General features: G+C 37.8%; 1 protein-coding gene across 1 annotated transcript in view; it reads left to right on the top strand.

Annotated features, from left to right (window-relative positions):
* The window catches only part of LOC149079080 (uncharacterized), an 85,221-nt gene that overhangs the window by 50,858 nt on the left and 13,216 nt on the right, over positions 1-21,147 (top strand). Inside the window, exons 2-3 of the mRNA XM_089241365.1 lie at positions 6,047-6,415; positions 10,586-10,900. Coding sequence (XP_089097491.1) covers positions 6,047-6,415; positions 10,586-10,900 — 684 coding nt within the window. The remainder of the gene's footprint in view (positions 1-6,046; positions 6,416-10,585; positions 10,901-21,147) is intronic.

Here is a 21,147-nt window from a genome sequence, read left to right as displayed (position 1 = left end):
TGGATGCTGACGTAATACTTGAATGATCCCATAGGCCAAAAGAAAAACAGTAAATACATAACGTTAGTAGTAATTGAGTATGATAAACTTTATAATTAATTTTCTAGAAATTTACTTTTCACAATTTTTTCCCCGTAATCAAATCTTCGCAATTGAACTAAGGGGCCGTTCGAGTATTACGTAAGCAAATTTTTAGCAATTTTTGACCCCCCACCCCCCGTCAGCAAAATTTCGTCAATAGCTCTGCCCCTCTGACTCCTAACTCATATTTTCATAAGGGGTGGTTGATGACGTAAGCATTATCCAACCCTCCCCTCCTCCCTTGTCATCAAAAGTCAGCAAATCGGAATTCTCCCCCCCCCCCATCGATGATGACGTAATACTTGAACGGCCCCTAATAGGTTTTAGGGGATACATACAAAGAAATAATATTCAGAATATACTGCATACAAAGAAATAATATTTATTTTAGAATATTTACAAAAGTTTCTCGCAAAAGTCAAACGGAGCTAGAGCAGATTTAACGAAATTAGAGCGTTACTCTTTTTCGACCGAGAACTCGAACCTATATTCGTTTTTAGCTGTTAATATACATCCAAAACAAGAGTTGGAGTCATTAAGCAAATTTAATCACTGATTCGCTGCTTACGAGTCGTCCTCCTTTCTGGCGGAAAATTTAGCGCCGGTCCAAGTAAAGTCTTGATCCAATCAGTTTGAGTCGTCAAGAATTATTCGCCGTTTGTTATCTATCTGCAGAGTCATCGTTTTTGGAGGTATTGGGGTAATAAATTCTTTTCCTTTTTTTTCTTCTATTTTTGCCGGAATTTCCTCACCCCCTTCGCGCCGCACACAATTCTTCCATAGTATATAAGTACTCGGTTCTTTACCCCTAAGGGTAATGGTTTCATTATCTCGAGTGATTTATTGCGGACGATAACCTCATTTCACGTCGGTTTTTTAGTTTTCGGGCTTTATTTGCCGGCGGTAGATAGAAGGGGAGAGTGTTGTTGTTGATGCTGTGTTTTGTCCAGATTTATTCTCGGTCACAAAATACATGGCGGACATTTTATAGCACGTGTGTTCCGTAGTATATTTAATAGTTAATTCAATTTTTTGTTAGCGCGGTAGCCTAGGTCCATAAGACATTCTCCTAAAGTACCAAAAGGCGTTTAGAGGCGTCGCGAGTTCGATACCCGGTACGTCCTTGTTAGAAACTTTCCTGACACAGTGGTACAACGGAAACGGCGACATAACTACAGGGAAAAAATTGGTACCGCAGGGATTCCCACACTGAGGGGTTAGCGCACCGACCTCTCGATGAGTATAAGAAAAAGAGGTCACCGTTCGGAATCAGCAATAAATTATAGGTCCCGGTCCAATTAGCTCTCGTGTGCAGGAAATGACCGTGATGTGACAAAAATCGTCGAATGAAAGCTCCGTCCGTTTAATTTGATAAAACCACCGGAAGGAAAATAATACGCTGCCAAAATTTTTTTATCAATATTTAATTAAATTTCTCGTAAAACTTGATCACAAAAAGCCTCTTTACCAAAAAAATTAAAAAGAGTACATTATTCAGTACTGACAGTAAAATATTTTTCAGAATTTATCGCGTTTATTCATTATAGGTGATGAGCTGAGGTCGGTTTTCCGTGGTTTTCAAAACTCCGAAGCGTGAATGCGAGCTGATCTTTGATTTGAAAAAGTCTCTCCGCAGAGAGTAGGCAGACATTCCAACACAATACTTACATGACACGAAAATTCAGGCATTTGCCATTTTCACTTTAAAATATGGAAGGAAGGTGACAACACACGAGAAATGCATAACTTTTCCATCATAAATAAGTCAACATCCCGCATATATACAGGGTGTCCTGTAAGTGCTAATGCTGCCTTTATCGTATCAACTGTTGGTAGTAAAGGTATGGTTCTAATTTAAAAAAATGCTCAAAATGTATTTAGAAATCCCTCTGCACCAGTTTCGAGAGTGACAGTACATTGCGTCATAAAATAAAAAAGCTAAATAAATTTTTGAACAGTCCCCCGTCCCCTAACTTCCAATTAAATATGTTGCCCTTTCTCTGAGGTCAACAAAAAAAAACACCATGATTCTACGTGCAATATTCACTAAAATATTTTTGAATTGAGTCGCTGAAAATGAGAAAAGGAACGTTTTCTGTTATTTTCACTTTTTCCCCGATTTTTAAATTCAAATATATCAGCAAATATTGCACTTAGGAACATGATTGGTTTTTTTTTGTTGGCCTTAGAGAGACAGGGAACAAGCTTTCTATTTGGAAGTTAGAGAGCAGGGAGACCGTATACATTTTTTTTTTAATTTTATGACAATGTATTTTCACTCTCGAAACTGTATAGAGTTATAGTTAAATAACATTTTGAGCATTTTTAAACCATTTTAGAACCATACCTCTACGACAAATGGCTCACGAAATAAAGGTCAAGCCAAAGAGCCAACCATCCCCCCCCCCCTGATCTGTCCGCTTGGGATGATATAGAGGCCGCATTAGGACTTACAGGACACCCTGTATACGCAAAACACGTTTCTGCATCTAGTAATTTTCTAGAAACTCCTTAGAGAAACATTTACGATGTGCATGTAAGGTTAAATAGTAGTATATATTACATTATGGTATCCGACTACCTTTCTCGTCACTTTTCTTTAAAATGGTACTGGAGTGAACTTTAAATACATTTTTTGGTAGAAAGTGTCTCGAAATGGGGAAAACCGTGACAAATTTTGGTCTATCTATTATATTTTCTATGAAAAAGTCGTTTTTAGGTCAAATTTTAGGCAAAATTCATGTGATATTCGAAACATGATTGCAAAAAATTTTATCAATGAAATGCTTTGTGATTTTCACAGCTCATTTAGCTAGTAATGTTGCAGGTTATGAACCAAAATTTAAAGAATTGCAGGATATGTTCATAAATTACACCAAAATATGTTTAAGTACGTGTGAATTTTTGAAATTTCATCCTACATTTTGTCTATAAAACACTGTAACTCAAAAAATATATTTGGTAGACCTGAGATTTTGGTTCATAACCTCAAAAATATATAGCAAAATATCACATTAAAATTTCATAAGGATGCAATGCACCAATGTTTACAAATCATGTCACAAAGTCAAGTAAAATGTCAAAAATTTTAAATTTTAATTTTAGTGTGCAAATACGGTAGTTGTACGGAACTGAAAAATTTTTGACATTTTGCCACACTTACATGATTTTCCTTTCCTCAACATATTGTGTAAAAAATCAAATTCACTACTAAAATCAACGGGAAAAGAATCGATGTATGGTTTACGTCAGTTCCGTACAACTACCGTATTTTAACGTGTATAAGGAACAACCCAATTTTTTATTCACGTATTACTTGTATGTAAAATCGCAACACTAAAGTGAACGTAACTTTGATTCTAAGCATCATATAAACAAAACAAGGCCCGTTTTGGAATCACAACAAATAGGGCTTTTATAAACAAGAAAAAAATGAAAGCCATACTTTCTTCCAAAATGACGTTTTCAACGTAGTCGGGTACCTTAAAGTGAGAATTTCTGAATGCATTTAATTGAAGAAATAGTATTATTATCATCATCGCTCCTCGATATCATCACTAACTCCTCGCTTTTATCAAACCTTTATTTATTTGGATATTGTCTCCCATGAAGTGAACGTTTCGGCAAAACAGTGTAAATTCAATTAATAATCCCGGATTGGTTCCCCGAAATTCTACACTATAATTCCGCGAAAGGCAGTATGCGCATGCGTGGAATTTTCGGGAGGACTAGTGGGGATAAGGCTGTCCCGGAATTCAGTACTAATCCGTCGCAGAACTTCTGTCGAATTGCAAGACACTACTACTTACTGTAACTTAACCGTACATGCACCTCGTACAGATTCCTCTGCGGAATTGCTAACGAATCGGTGCGTCTCCGAATGGGTGTTTTGAATGTATGTGTTTATGTAGTCAGAGTCGTGTTTAATTCGTGTTCTTGCTTTAATTTCCACGCAACCCCGATCTGCCTGTCATATTTCGAAGTGGTAAATGCCCGAATTTTCATAGAAGTGTCATGTTAAAGGTTTGCCTGCTACCTGCGGAAAGACTACTGTGAGACACCACTGCATTCAAAAAACTAAAATTTCAGTTTATTCCATTAATCAGTATCTAATAAATTTCCTTTCCATAATTACAAAAAAAAAACCACAAGGCAACGCCCCGGAAAATTCCAGGGTTTTTCCGGGACATCGCGAAACAGCGATTCCGAGAAAACAGAATGAAGTAATTTTTGCCATTGGAAGAATATCGCGCCGATTCCTCTTCATAACGAATTCCTACGCCATTGGACATTAACTGAACAAACACAAGAGATACATAATTATATTTATAAGCGAATGTTGTACTTATCGCTTATCTCAGCAAAAGATAAACGGACTGAACTTTGAACTGACGCTTCCCTTCAAACCAACGGAAATTCTCGTATCCAAAACTAACTCATTTAAATAGCATGCCTAATTTGAGATATGACTCTTCAAGGTTTTCAAAAGAGGAAGGGGGCGAAAACGGTTCGTTCGACTTAAACTAACGTTTGTAGTGAACAATTCATTGAGGATTGTTAGGGATTGTTATCCTTCTGTGTGTCATCCATTACGGTTACCGAGAGATTCCTCCCGATAAATTTCAGCTGAATAAGTAGAAGATACTTTCGCACGCGCTTCAGCGATTCTAATGCCAACGGAATATTATTTATCGACGCAGAAAATTCGTTCCTACTACAGTGCTACGGATTTTCATCTCCGACTTTCGTTGCTAAGCTCATTGGGCTGTTATTTTTTGTTATTATAATTATTACTTTGCTATGTGTGTGAGTGTGTGGGGGGGGGGGCGTGCATTCGTTACTCGGGATATATCATTAATTATGAGATTAATCTCTTTTCTCTGTGTGTATGTGTTTATGCCGTTCTCTATTACTGTTGATTCGATAGACCGACCGACGTGATTCATAATCTCCGAACACGATGCATATGATAACACTGGGGGGATCATAATTAGTAAGAATAAGTAAACGAACCAAAAAGACAGTCATTGCGGAATTAAAACACCAAAAACACTGATTAGAATCTAAAATTAATCATTTTTGGCATTATTTATGAAAGGAAAACATCCCATACTCGTAAGTATTTCTGCACTATCATTTTTCCCCTTCTTAATATATGTACAGGGTGCCCCATAAATTCGTAGATAGTTTTAAAATTCATAAAAACGAAAATATATATTTTTTTGAGTACGATTTGCGAAAAATATATTCTCACGGAGATTTTTATTTGGTACAGAAAAAAATAAATAAATGAAAAGTCACAAATTTTTGTCGATAGATGATCAGGGAAACCAAAAAAGTGATTTGACCAGAACCTTATTTCAATCTTTTCTGTGTCTGCAACGTTCGTAAAGCTTCAACCGGCGATTTATAGCTGAGGTAAAACAACTTCATCAATAGTGTTTTATCCACCAATGTCAACACCATAATGGAAACCTTATGCAAGCTCCAGCAACAGAAAAATTCAGAAATGAACAGTTCATCGAACACCCTGCATTTTATAGGACTCTGATTTGTATATTTTTCAGTGATTTGCTTCCAAGTAGTGCCCTCTGCCGGCCAGAAATGAAACTTTTTTCTGTACCACAAAAAAAGTAAAACAAAATAAAAATCCCCGCTTTGTGAGAATAACTTTCTCCCAAACCGCATTCAAATATACCAATTCCTTACGAATTCCTTAAACCAACTATTTACGAATTTATGGAGCTCCCTGTACATAAAAGTTATTTTCTATCTGTGTATGTTACCTACACAAATTTAAAATTTTGGTCCCGATCTTCTAATTTTGCACGTGTACTGAATAGAGGCATAGGGCAGAGGCCCAGGGCAGCGCAGGGTATTTTCACTAATGATGTTATATTTCTCGATATAAATTGACATTATGTTTCGAAATGTAGTTATCGTCTTCTGTTTTTTCTCTTTGCAGTTGTGAAAGGTGTCGAAATACGTCGCCTCTCGGTGCCAAGATGGGTCCAGAACGGCACCGAGGTTTCTGTGGTCTTGGACTGCGAGTACGTGTGGAACGAGAACGACTTTCGTCTCGTTGTCAAGTGGTTCTTTGAAGACAACTTGGAACCTGTATACCAGTGGATTCCCGAATTAAATATGAGGCACACTTCCGGAGTTCTGAAGAACAAACTGGACATGGACTTCACAGTGAACACCGTCGATGCTTACTCCAGGTTTCGAGCGCTGAGGATTCCTAGGCCTTCCATCGAGCTCAGCGGGAAGTATACGTGTCTAGTTACGTCACTTGCTGGCCAGGACTCGAAGGAGCAAGTAATGACGGTCTTTGGTAAGTTTCGATTTTTAAATGATGCCCAGTTGAACTCTTGGACCATCCTTTATGTAGCGTAAATGTCCCTATACCTGAGCAGTTATATTTACCCTATACTCTATATTTTACGAGAAATAGGAAATGGTAAAAGAAAAGCATGTTGATAAAAAAGCAACATTGACAAATTTTTTGTTGTGCTCCTTTTTTCAGGATGAAAAAAATCACCAAATGGCCACACAAAACGAAAGCGGGCATCACATTTTGAGATTCTATAGTTCCACTTTAAAAATTGCATGGGGGGGGGGGGGGAGTGTCAGAACTTCCCCCCTCCCCCCGAACTCGGCAATTGTGCCGACACTTTTCATGTAGGACACATGAAAAGCTTATGAGAAAATTTGATCTTGGAGAGGGAATCTCAGGTTCATCGTCGATGAGTCAACATTTCCGCAGAAGAATGTGCACTTCCTAATATGGAAAAACCATTTTTCTCTTTGTTTCGTCGTTATGATACGTAGCGTACGTGATGACGCTTCCAAAAGATTTTTCGCCGTAATTTCGTAGTTCAGCAGCGAAGTGCATACATGTGCGACATGAATTGGCGAAACAGCGTGTAGGACTATTTCTCGATGCTTACTGGGATGTGGCTATGTTTTCTTTGATGAGAAACAATTTAGATGGATGGACCCGATGGTTTTAAATATTACTGGCCTATGCAATGACAGAGCCATATTTTGAAAATATAGGCATACAGAGACAGATTTTGCAGAATTTCTATTTTCTGAGGCACTACTTGTAGCCAGTTTTTGTTTCAACAGAATAATGCTCTTGTATAACGTTTCAAAGCTCAAAAAGTGTTGGTTTGAAGCCAATTCAGTGGAACCCCTCGAGTGGTCATTGAGAAGTGCTTTTCTTAATTCTATAGAGCAATTGTGAGGCATTTTTACTAACTAAGCGTATAGAAATGGTACCGTGTACGAAAACAAACATAAGCTTATTGCAGTCACCAAACAAGCTCGGAAGTCTGATTACGCAACTAGTTATTAATGGATTATCTCTATCAATGATATCCCAAAAGATAAAAATTATAAAGAAAGAAGGTGTCTCTTTTGATTAGAGTAAACTTTTTGCACATAATTTTTAATTGTTCTTATAGTTTTTTCCAGGTTCTGACCTTTACTGTAATTGCAAAAAAAAAAAAGAAAATCCTGAAGCACTCATTGAAATCAATATCACTAGAAAATATTTACTGTTCCATTTTGGAGTTACCGCAGTAAAATTCCCGTACATCAACAAGCACACATTTTCAAGATACAGGGGTTTTTTGGTTGTTCTCAAACTTTTTTCCACCACTGTACAGTGATACCACGTCAGTAATTCGTTCCAATACTAACGACGTAAGTCGAGGTAAACTTTTCCACTGATACATTGTTATAACAACGAGGTTTCCTCAACATCTAGTGGCCACAGTTTATTGCGTTAGAGTGAAGAAAAACCGGGACGAATAAAAGTTTGGGAAAATATGAGGATCTCCCGTAAATTATGGCCTTTCTTTCTTTCTTATCTATTCGTCTCTCCAATGCGAGTTCCGTGGGAGAACATTTCCACTTAAAAACATGACATGAATAGCTTTTAGGATTCGCTCAAAGTACGTCTAACTGAAAAATAAATCACATTTTTAGCACTAGACGACGTGAATGCAGTCACCTAAGTCGGGGTATTATTGTTTTGTAATCATGTAATTAAGTTAAAAGTACAGTACTTCCGATTTATTATCCGCCCAAAAGAGCCGGTTTAGTCCCCCCCCCCCCTTCCACGAAGAAAATTTCTGTCAAGAATTGTGGTTCCCAAAGTGGGGCAAACGCGCTTTTTAAATGGGGCAATTTTGTTTTCAATGGGAGCAGACAGAATTCATGAAAACTCGTATTTAATGAAAAATAATTTCAGAACTTTAATCAGAAAAAAAAATAATTTCATAGTTTTAATGAAAAATAATTTCAGAATTTTAATGAAAAAATAATTTCAGAATTTTAATGAAAAAATAATTTCAGAATTTTAATGAAAAAATAATTTCAGAATTTTAATGATTAAATAATTTCAGAATTTTAATGAAAAAATAATTTCAGAATTTTAATGAAAAAATAATTTCAGAATTTTAATGAAAAAATAATTTCAGAATTTTAATGAAAAAATAATTTCAGAATTTTAATGAAATTCATATCTAATGAAAAATAATTCATTTGAAAAATATGCATTTGCAAAATTGTTAAAAAAAGTGATTAAGATTTTGTATAAATTGAAAAATATGCACTTATTCTGAAAATAATGATTTTATGCCTTTTTGCTGAAAAGGCCAAAATATGCAAATACATATTTTCACCTGCAGATATGCAAATGCACATATGCATTTACATATAATCCGGGCACTATTTATTATAGTATTGCGCTTGTTAATCTAGTCTGCGAAATATTCAGGTGGATTAGTGAGAGATAAAAGAATAAGTTTCTTTTGTACTGTTCTAATACATTTTTTGATTAAAGTGACCTTGAAAAACAGAGGTAGACAATGGCTATAAACCGGTTCCGTCAGGCCGATGACGTCAGCTGATGCGGACTCCTGCGTATCATGAAGCAGCCCTTATTACAAAGGGTTCTTAACCTTTCCCAACCCAAAATCAACAAAAAGATCAGCTTCGCGACCCATGGTACTGTTTGTTTTACGAAAGTAGTGAACCCATTGACGCAATGAATGCATTCACAACTGGACTGTGTAAATGGATTCACTCGACTCCTCTAGGAAGCTCCGGCGAATAAACGAATAAAGTTTGGAACGTGACCCATAGCTCAAGAATCCTTGGCTGTAAGGGAATTCGCACGATCCATCTCGGAATCCCGTGTGAATCAAGATTGAGTCGGGACCCTTCTTGATAGCTGAATCCCTGGCTGTGAGTAAGCGAATTTGTACAACCTTTCTCGGAAGATCCTGCGAGTCAATTATGGCCGTGACCCCCCATAACTCAGATAACTCAGGAACTCCTGGCTGTAGGAATATATGTACGTCGAATCTCGGAAGCCCCTGTGAATCAAGGTGGAATCGAAATGATCGTGACCCATTGCTGAAGAATTCCCGGCTGCGCACAAAGGGATTCGTACAACCTTCTTGAAGCATCACCTCCTAGAGATAGAAGGCCTCCGCACTCTGCCTGTGACGTCAGTAAGCAGTCTACTTCCCCTCAGAATATTCAGGGGAAAAAATTTCATGCTCGTGCCAGTATCAATGTTGTGAGGAAAAGGAATGATCGAGCTCAGAATTGGCGATTGCTATGCCACACATCCAATCACTATGCGGCTTTAGTGAGGCAATCAGGAAGATTCGACGCCAAAATAAGAAGAAACGAAATACGATGCTGTGTGGCAAACTTGCTAGGTAGTCTGAATGACGTTTATGGCAAACACTGCAGAGACCTTCTATCTCTAGGAGGTGGTGCTTCAAGCCCCTTCAAATCAAGCTTAGGTCGTGACCGATAGCTTAAGAGCCTCCGGCTATTAGCGAATTTGAACGACCCATTTCAGAATCCCGTGTGAATAAAGTTTGATTCGTGACCCATACCCCAATAGTCCCCCGACTGTTAGTGGATTTGCACGACCCATCTCGGAAACCCTTGCCAATCAAGTTTGATAGCGACTGATTATTGAAGAGACCTTGACTGTAAGTGAACTTGAACGACCAATCTCGTAATCTCTCTACGACCCAAGTTCGGGTCACAACTCATAGGTTTAGAACTCCTGCCTTATTATATAGCTTTGGGTTGGTTTGAAGGGGAGTACACAGAATTTCTGCAATGAAATTTTATGTTTTAACCTTCAAAAGGAAACTTGGAATCATAGAAGCTGATTGAAATAATATTTAAAATATTTCATTTTTTCAATGTTTAGTTTGTTTTGCATTGTTTGTTGTAAAATTTTGATCATTCGGGGAAGGGCTACATCGGCCTCATATTCCCCCGCATATGTCCTTTAAAAAAAGGAATTTTGCAAGATGTTCAAATGGGGCAAGATGAACAAGATGTTGGGAACTATTAGTCTGGAACCTTGCCATGGTATGATTTAATATGTCTAATGCCAATTTATGATTCGCCATTTCTCCATTGTATCGTGTATCCTGATACTAATTGTTTTCAATTTCTCAAGTTCCAGCGAACGTATTCGAGCTTTCATACTTCGAAAGCACCTACGACTTGGTGAATGTGACTTGTGATGCTCTAGGAACGTTTCCGAAGCCAGACCTGAAACTTTTCTTGCTTCCTTCCAGTAGCAGCCCCCCGCAACTTGTACAGAACGTGAACATTATATCGAGGAGAAGAACAAACGGTGCCTTCGACGTCCAGTTACACAGGACGTTCAGTGTGAAAGAACTCGCGAAAAACGACGCGACGGTGTTTGAGTGCAAACTTGAACTTCCAGGAACGAACTATGAAAAAGCAAAGAGGATAGCCTACTATCCCGGTGAGTCAAATCTCTGTATCATTTGGTACGACTTAATATCGCATTCGTATACTTTGTACGAATGATTTCTGTCGCATAACTTTGAATCAATTACCATAAATTACCGCGAATAAAGTTTACGAAAACTATTCCGTGTAATTAATGATGTCCTTTGGTGAATTGGATAGCGAAAATCATCTCTCAAATCATAGAAAAAGGGGAGACAAAACTTCAAAAAGGTTCCATTAAATGTTCCATTTTCCAGCGTGAGTGGCATCATTACAAAATTACGAACGTACATCAAAGGGATTCGTGTGATTGCGAGACTCTCTCTCCTCGTAAAAGTGAAGCTTCGGCAAAAATCTATTCAAAAGATGGCTCCAGTAAGATTTGGATGCTCTGCGTGAAATAATCAAAGGAAACTAATGGATTTCTCCCTCCATTCGAAAAGCACACACTCGCACATAAATCAGAAAAAAATGTATCTGTATTTTGTTTTCTTATATTATATGCTTTCATATAATACTCGTTATCATCGGATCAGAGTAGAAGCAAATATACTTACTGTAAAGGGGAAAATAAGCAAGTATTTAGATTCTCTTATATTATTCTGTATATCTCGGAATAAATCTTCTAGGTATCTATAGAGTTGTTTATTATTCGGAGAAATGCGCATCTGTAGCTCTGAAGAAATATTATACAGGGTACACAAGAGAAATAGACCTTTTTCTACATTTCGTAGAAAAATAATTTAATCAAAAAAAAAAAAAATCCGAGTGTGAAAAGATAAAAAATCTCGAACCAGAGAACGAACCTACAACGGCTCAGATATCCAACCATTACACTTCACTCCTCAGTTCAAAATATAGATGTCAGCACTAACTTCACGCACAGCACACAGGGTGAGCTGCGAATAATCTGCTCAACGGAAAAATGGGTGATAGACGAGTTCAAGTGGAACATAAAACACCCTAGCAACCCAGTCCTATCTCTAACCGTTTCCGAGTTAAGTAGTGGAAAATGGATTACAAAGAAACATTAGTCAGATCTGGAAAATTTTGTATAGTTTATGAAAGACCTATACGCAAACTAATCACATATTTGGGAAGAGCAGAAAAAATCCTACAATGTGACGTCATTTTCTTCAGAATATTATCTGAATTCAATGGCGTGCTACAAGTGCCGATCGATTAGCAAAGTTCAAAATTGAATTGTCGCGTGAAAAGAATTTTAATCGCCAATTATGCAAACAACCGTATAGCTACAAATTTACGAAAAGCTTTTCCCACTGCACCAGCCCTACAATAATATCTAATAATATCGGTGTTCTAGTTCAAGAGAAATTCGCCCTTTTGTTTGCAATGCATCACTGAAATCAGTGTTTGCGAAGTAGACATTTTTGTAGATTTTGTGACTATTAGATTTTTCACTTTGCCTATCTCTCAGTGCTTGTAGCTCACCATTAAATCCAGATATCCTGATAGAGGTGGTGTCATCTCAAAGGATTTTTTCTGCAAAATCAAATTGTCGCCAAAATCTGTAATCGCCAATTCCAAATTTTCGTTGAATTAGTGTGATGAGTTTGACACCCCTGGATTAGATCATTATAAATAAATCAGATAAATTAACCGAACGTCCATGCTAAATCGAGCTTCCAATTATACGCGCATAAGTCAATCGTCTAATGTTATTCGTCCATATAGGAATCTCAAATTCGAATATGAACTGTCCTACGCAGTCCAGTCAGAAGCACCCCTCCTCTCCCCCCCCCGTTCTCGACGCTTCTCTAACTATGCATGTAGGTACTGCCTAATTCATGGAAAATCTTGAATGTTCCTGCGAAGCTGTCGTCCTCGGTGGCAGCACACAAGTTCGCTCTCTATCTAGACCGAGTAACAGAAGGTGACCGTCTGGATTGGAATCCTATCACCTCGTTTTGTGCTAGTACGACATGGAGAATGATTGGGATACGTCTCGTTCTGTTGTCGCTGCTGGTTACTGGACCGAGTACGTAGGTTCGTTTGCGGAAATCTCACTAGAAGCTGTAAAGGCCAAAAATTTTGTTGGCGATCGATCTCACTCTTCTTCCAACGGGCCTTATTTTTCTCCAAAATGATGCTTCATCGTTCGAGAAGGAATGGAACGCTTCGTACACGCTCGCCACGGCTGCTTTGCGTTTCACTGTTGGCACAAAATACAGTATTTGTAGCAGCCAACTCACGATTATGCAACTAAGTCGAGACAAATACAAATACAAGGCCGCAACAGGCAAAATTCCCAACGAGGTGGCTGAGAAAAAGATGCCCATAACAAATATGGATGTCATATATTTCAAAAATACAGGAGCCCAATTAAAAACGCAATTACAAACAATATACATACATGATAAAATATTATACAATACCCATAAAGAATACTTATGGTTGTCTTATTCTAAGTATGGATAGCTTCTCGATTTACCCCAACGTGTATCGTATTAATTTTTAAACGTGTCAATTGTGTTAGAATTTGCTACCCCCGGGGGTAAGCTATTCCATTTCTTAACAACCCTATTAGAAAAAATTAGATGCCAACTATCGGATTTTCGCTAAGCGTCCTCAAAATTTTTGACTCAACTACATCCACGCAATATTTGTTCTCCTATGAAATGTTTGAAGTGTCCATTTCTGTTATGCTCACCCTGTATAAATAATATTAATAATTCTGAGCGTTCAGAAATCTTTACTTACATTGCAGGAAACATTAAGGGGTAGAGTTTTACGGTGGGAAATATTGCATTTCAAGAAGTCACGATGCATGCCAACGTAATGTGAATAATAAATATAAAAGAAAATTGAAATATAAATGAAAGAATTGTGAAAAGTAATTGTTATTTTAAGCTTCTGTTCTCTTCTGCCGAAGAAAAATGCATTTAACTTCGCTCGAGTTTTCGTATATTGTGTGTTTTGCTATTGCCGTATGTATACTTTTCCCATCGCAACACTAAAACTCGTTGTTCGTATTATATAACGAGAGAAAATTTAGTTTGCATACGTATGGGGCGGGGATGGGTGTAATGGCGAGAGGCGTTGTTGAGAAGAATAAATTGCCTGGAAACGAGCAACTCCTTTTGCGCACAATTTATTTCTCTCGAGAAAAGTGTTGCCCCGAGAATAAACGCGTCTTCATTAACCGAGCAGCACAAAACGGCCAGTTTAAAATGATAATTTAATAAAAGCACGTTTCTCTGTCGCTGGCATTACGAGCCACTCATACAGATGCAGATTTCGAATCGTAATGGTTGAAGAGCTCGTGGTGGTGGTCACCTGATTCCGCATCCTCTTAACACAAAAAAACTCCTCGCCGTTTTGCAGAAAATTTCATCTCTATCCACTGAGAAAAAAAAAACAATTTCATTCAACTTTTCTCATGGGATTCTCCCCGACCCCATCTGTTTGAGACGCAGTTTTTATGACAATAATAATAATAACTATTCTTATCATGAATCATATTTGTGAAGATTCAAATATAATATGATAGATGTATTTTAATAATAAGAACAAATTAAGCGAAAATCGCTTAAAACGAGGGAAAGAGTAGCACCTCACGGAAAAGCTCATATGATGTTCTTCTCCTCGTTATCAGTGATTTTAGAATTCATATATCTCAATATTATATTCATATATATCAGAATATTGTACTTAGAGACATGGATTTTTTTTGGGTACAGGGGAGAGACGGGAAAACAAGTTTCTAACTGAGCATGTTTGAAATACAAATACAAATACAACGCCACAACAGGCAAATTGCCCAACGAGGTGGCTGACTTAAGAACATCATGGATCCCCGAGTCATTTTTTGAAGGCCCTACCTACTACTGCTACACCACACAATCACCCCCCCCCCCGCGGAACCCCCAACGAATCGGTACATGCGGGAATGTGCGTGTACGTGTAGTGAAACCTAACGTGAAGTTTTTTTGTTTCTCTGTAATGCTTGTTATGTCTGCCATCTGCCACCAGTTTTTCTAACTATGAACAAGGTTGCCAAGTATGCAGTTTTTTTTATTTTATTTCAATAACTATACAACCCCCTTGCCGTACGAATGACGTATCTGAGGTCTATACACGTTATTTAAATATTTTTTCCAAGAGGAAGTATGCTTTTAGAATCAACGGTACGGTGAGTTACTTATAAGAATTTCCTATGCACCCTGTATAGTACATATTTTACATGCTACTTATCATGCACTTTTTAAACATTCCTCGGAAGAAATAATGATTTAGTGCAGGCTGGAATATATGGTCCTAACGTGTTTATATTATCAGAGAATTATGTGCATTTCTTGATGTCTGTCTTCAATATTAGAAGTGAAAGTTTCAGATCCCTGGATTTTTGTGTTATTTAAGTGAGTGCTATACTTACTTGTTTTGTGTTATACTACAAAAACGCTATATCTATGGCCTATGGATATAGGTCAGATATCCTCCTTCAGTAACGTCACGAGCTTCGTGCGGTGGCCTTCTTCTATAGGTGGGGTTGGTTGAAGGTCTGCCTACTCTTTGCAGAGAAACTTTTTCAAATAGGTATCGGCTGGAATTTTTGGCTCGCAGTTGGTAAACTGCAGAAAACCAAGTTCAAATGACCATCACTGTACTCCAACACGAGGCTAGGAGGTTTTTTATTTTTTCTGTTGCAGTTTAAAATTTAGTTCAATATTTTGTCAATAGAAAACAAAAAAGATCCAGTCCGGCATTAGAAATTGGACCTGACCTTTCTTCAATCTCTTCTGTGTCTAAAACTTTTACAAAGCTTCAGCTGGTGATTCCTTACACTTCTCTCACTTCATTTTTGACAACACTGAAAAACAAGACACAACACTAGATACGCACCCAGACTGTTAGTTACACACACTTACACTTCCGGCACAACTCACTAGGTAGTAAATTCATCATGGCGATAGACGCGAGCTGTGCTCAGTTTGAAAGGAAAAGAAAAGCCGATGATTCCTCTGACTGAGGTAAAACAATTCCACCAAAAATGCATGCATCCACCAATGTCAACGTCACCATGAAAAACTTATGTAAGCGCCAGTAACCGGGAAATTCAGAAAAGAGCTGCTAATCAACCTACTCACGTTTTATAGGACCCTGATTAGCTTTTTATGCTGCGCTCTCTATCGACAAAAATTAAATTTTAGCCAATTAATACTTTTTTTTGCAAACCGCATTCGAATGTGTGAATGAATTCCTTGAATTTTAATGAATTTTTAAACTATTTAAGAATTTATGGGACACATTGTAATTCAGTCGTGTACTCATGTGGAAGCTAAAGCTACTATTACCCACGACGAGCGCGAAAAAAAAAATATTTCGGCAATAATATCGGTACATGTTCGATACTTTTCCAGCATGCCTGATCACCTTGCAGAGCAGTAACGATTACATTTGATGGCAGTAGGTCTTAAAATTGCCCCGGTTTATTTCACCGCCATACTCGTACATGCTTCACGGTACGAGTTGTAAACGTGTTATATCCGTACCACTGTTCTATCAATAAAACAACCGATTCGTACCCGAAGATAAAGCACCAAAAGAGTAGCCAAGCTGTAAAACGTCAAAGGAAACTGTAAGCTTGGTTGGTGGGAGGAAAAAACAGAAAGTAGAAACATTTACGCAACAGCTCGTCCACACTAGAGACAATTTTCGGCAACGTCTTATTCTTGAACGTCGTCTAACAATGAGCGTGTTTCTTACTTCACGTTCGTCAGGCACTCGCACACTATTCGAGTTTATTGCAACGAGTTCCTTCACGTACCAAATGCCCCCTCTCTCTCTCGTATTACTTTTATTCCTTACGTATCCTCCCAGACTACGAGAGAAGAGAAATTTCTTAACATTCCGTAAATTTCTTTCTTCGTGTGAATCTTGGCAAAGTGAAGTCCTTGGAGTAAAAAAAAAAAGAAGAAAAATAGAGCGAAAGTGAGAGAAACACAATAATTCAAAGCACCTCCCACAGTTGCCTGTTCTCATGCATTATTCAAAAAGACCGACCATTTCCAAGTGTGAAGGAAGAGGAGCAAAAGAAGCTGCGGCAAAGGTACCTTACGGTTTAAGACGTGGTGCCATCTTCTAGAATATCCGCGACAGCTTAACTCCATGCTTTAAAAGTTGTTTAAAATGACGGGACAAACTTTTTTCAGACGTTGGTTTGCTCTATTGATCATGGAAACTTGCTTTTTCTCTTGAATTACCACCTGCTTTACTCAAAAATTTGGTTATTCCATCAGATTCTCTCCCCCCCCCCCCTCCTCCCGATGATTGGATTATGCTGTCTGTCATTTTTACACTGTCTGGTATTGTGGTACATATATATATATATATATACAGTATATAGGTCTCTTTCAGCACGAATTAGACCGGTCGTTCACTGGAAGTGACTTGAAGCGATAACAAGGCACACGGAATTGTCTGTACTCGCAAAACTGATCCCATTGCACTTTCTATGCAATGGGGTCAGTTTTGAGAATATTGTCCATTAGCAACGCTCTTCAGCTAGTGATTTCGGGCTAAAACAGCAGACGACCAAAAATTCCGAATCGAACGGGATCTCAAGCCTCTTGCCGTATCTGCGCAGGCTCAGAATGATTGTTTTTTTTTTCGCGCCTCCGTTTTTATTCCTCTTTCTCTCTCTCTCTCTTTCTTTCTCCCCTTTCCCGCGTGGTTATGGATGCTGGAATTCTATAATTGCCGTTCACTGGTTGTGATGGTAAATAGTATTTGATTATGTAAATTATATTATTTATTTAATTAACAACACGAGCGCCTTCTCTGAGTTTGTGTCAGACGTCTCGTTAAATATGAACTTGACCGCTTTACTATCACGGACGAAATATTTCGTCCAAACGCCTGTGGAATAAATTCAATCCAGTTCTCTGCGTTTTTTTCTCTTTCCTCACCATCGCAAAGCTCCACTGTAAGCCTTTGACACCAAAATTATTTTTCCGCTCCGTTTTTTTTCCATACGCCTTAGTGACTTCCCCCACATATAATGTATCTTTCTACTGCATATACAGTATGTAAAAGCGAAAAAAAATATGTAGGGGTGTGTGAGGGTGAAAAGAGAACTCTACTATATTTCTATATATACCTCTTTTATTTACTTATCTATTAAACTGTTTTCTTTTTCCATTAATTTTTTTTTATTCATTTTCTTTCCCCTTTTCTCCTTTTTCCTCACGTGCGGTTAAGTTAGGACAAAGTTACCAGATTTATCGCCAATTCATCAAATAAAGATCGTCGAAATGTGTTGCCACAAAAGCTTGTAAGTGAATGGGTCAATAAATACAGGTCCTCTGGATACATTTCTCAAAAATTCCAGTTCTCAATATTTTAATTTTTTTCAATATACATCAGTTTTTTTCGTTTTTTTACATGGACGACATCAGACTTCCCCTAGGCGTCTGACTCAATGCCGGCTGTCGTCTCTAGCGTTGCTTGCCACGTGTTGTCGCTTCCATCCTGTGGACGATCGTCCTTAGTCTGTCATTGGTGGTACAATAAATTTACACAATATCTCAATACTAATTTTCAGGCGAACCCAGAGATTTAAAGCCAAACGAGCTGGAATTAAAGCGAAAAAAGTGAAACGTGCGTGTGCCCTGAGAACTTTATATACTCACGGAAACGTTCTCGCATGAAACTTAGCCGCTCTCATTTACGTTTTTTCTTTATATTTTGAGTCGATTCAAATTGGTTTATTATCGAGCGTAATTTTAGAGAGAGGGATGAAAAGAGAAACGAACAAAGTACTTTGGTGGTGGCACACAAAACTTTCATGCCAAGGAGCCCGAGGAAATGATCGTTAAAATTCATTAGGTATACTCGCTTGTTAGCTACGCGGTTACATCGAAAGAGTTACTCCATCGGCGAGCGTAAAAAAAAAAAATCTTTAGAAAAGGAGGAGGAGGAAGGCAACTCTTAATACGGCACGTTTCATCTCAATATAAACGCCATTAATATTTTACGAACATTTTTCGCCACTCCAAAGGGATTCATTTTTGAGCCTTTTAACTTGATTAGTAAAAGCGGATTTCCTTCTCCCCGGCTTTTTACTTTTTTTGTTGTTGTGAGAGCCAGCAAAACGCCACCACTGCCAGCTACCGATCTTGGATACGCAGTGTCGGAGGGCTGAGTATGGGCGTCACGTATCTGGCCCATGTATTCCCACGGGTTCGGTAGTTGCCCCGAAATGAACATCCTATGCTAAGGGTTAACGTGTTATATAGTATTTTCCCCCTCCTCTCTAGCGCCAAATAACATTATAGGACATGGTATTGGGGAAACACGCCGCCATATCCGACTTGTATATGCAGTATGTACGTTGACTCCCGCCGGACGGACCACTGATACCACTAAGTGTGTTATAACCTCACACTGAAACACACAAATTCCCTCTATTACTATCCTTTTTTTCCCCCCGACGGGTGTCGAGACGGAAATTCTTTTTGTTTTTCGTAAAAGTTTCAGTCTGCAATACATTTTATGGTGGCACATACACATACGAGGGTATTTATCATCCGTAAATATACGTGTATATACGAACCGTACTAAGAATGATCCATGATATTAAGTGAAATTTCATCATGGTGTTGCTTTTTTTAGAGTTCTTCCGAAATATTTTTGCTCTGGTTCCAACATGTGTAATGTGAACTTGACTTTTTTGTACTGAATCTTCAGTATGAAATATGTACGTACAGGATGCAGTGTCAAGTCTTAATTCGGCCTTTCATATCATCAACTGTTTGTCGTAGAAGGGTTATGGTTCTACTATACGTTTCTAAAAGCAATATCCATTTTAATATTTATATTAAAAAATCAAAAAAAGTGGGGAAAGAACAGCATAACATGACGGCCAACGCTTCTTTCCCTTATTTACGCTGTTCCTTCCCAACTTTTCGCCGACATTGCAGTTCAAATTTCTCAGCGAAAGTTGCACTTAGAAACATGAAACTTGTTTTTGTTGGCCTCGGGAGAGATAGGGCAACAACTTTCTATATGAGGGTTAGAGGATGGGGAGGGACCGTGTAAAAATTTATATTTTTTTATTTTATGGCACACTGCTCTTGAAACTGGTACATAGTGATTCCTGAACACATTTTTTAAACTAGAACCATACCCCCTACGACGAACAGTTGATGAGATAAAGGCCGAGTCAGGACTTACAGGACACCTATTTCTGTTCGAGTTGCTTCTATCAAATAGTGTATAGCAAATCCATTTTTTTCCAAGATGAATTTCTTGGTACATGATACATCGACTTGATAGCTGTCTTCATGGGGAGAACGACGCGAGCTATTTGATACTTGCAAGCACAGGGCAGGGGGGGGGCACAACATCTTTGCTAATTTTTCCGACACAACCCTGACTCTTTTGAGGTAATGGAAGTAAGTTGCTTTGAATCAGTCCGGGGTTGTGAGTGGTTCTATGTGTCTATCTTGGTACACGATAGACTTTGTGGACGTATAGTATCCACTACTAGAATGAAAATATTGATTTGGAAAGAATAAGAGGATCGTGAAATAATGCTCAATGGAGTTTATGCCACTTGAACACGTTAAAATATTGTGCTATCTATAACCTAAATCACTAATATAACGTTGAGCACTATTTGAAGAAGAAAAAAAAGTTATTGGTGGAACTCATTACTGTCTGCACGCCTGGAAAGTTTTATAATACACATTTGGCATTGAGAATATAAATTGACTCATTCGTGAAGCAATAAAATATATTTGACCCTTACTGATGATACTTTAAAAAGTACCACAAATTTTTAAACCTCTATAACATACTTGCATTCGCTTTTGAGTATTGGTATTTTCAAGTACAAAGTCTGTATAGCACTTCAAGATTACCAGATGACAACGCAGGTGTGGGGCTATTATTTTTTTCAAATTTTTAATTAACAATATTTTCATTTAGATGTTTCGTCCCCTGTAAAAGTGTTTACTGCATCATACAAAGAGTCATGCAGTAAAACGCTGCTTTTACAAAATGTTTCCTAATAAATGTATAAAACATTTAACAAACTATGGCTTTACTATGTTTATTTAGCGTATTTGAAAAAAAATTGAATTTTTTTTTATCTTTATTGTAAGCGTAAGTGCTGACGAAACTTTCATGTACCAGGTTAGTTAACCCATTTGTACTACTATTTGAGTACAGCTTAACCCATGTGTTGCAAATTTTTTCGGAAAAAAAAGCACTCGTGGGCACAAATGAATTAAATCG

This window comes from Pholcus phalangioides, unplaced genomic scaffold (genome assembly GCF_987345545.1).
Source record: "Pholcus phalangioides strain wild (caught in Gottingen) unplaced genomic scaffold, Ppha-v1.0 ptg000013l_1, whole genome shotgun sequence".
Classification (NCBI taxonomy): Eukaryota; Metazoa; Arthropoda; class Arachnida; order Araneae; family Pholcidae; genus Pholcus; species Pholcus phalangioides.
The sequence above is the reverse complement of the archived record's forward strand: the minus strand, read 5'-3'. Positions and strand labels throughout refer to the sequence as shown.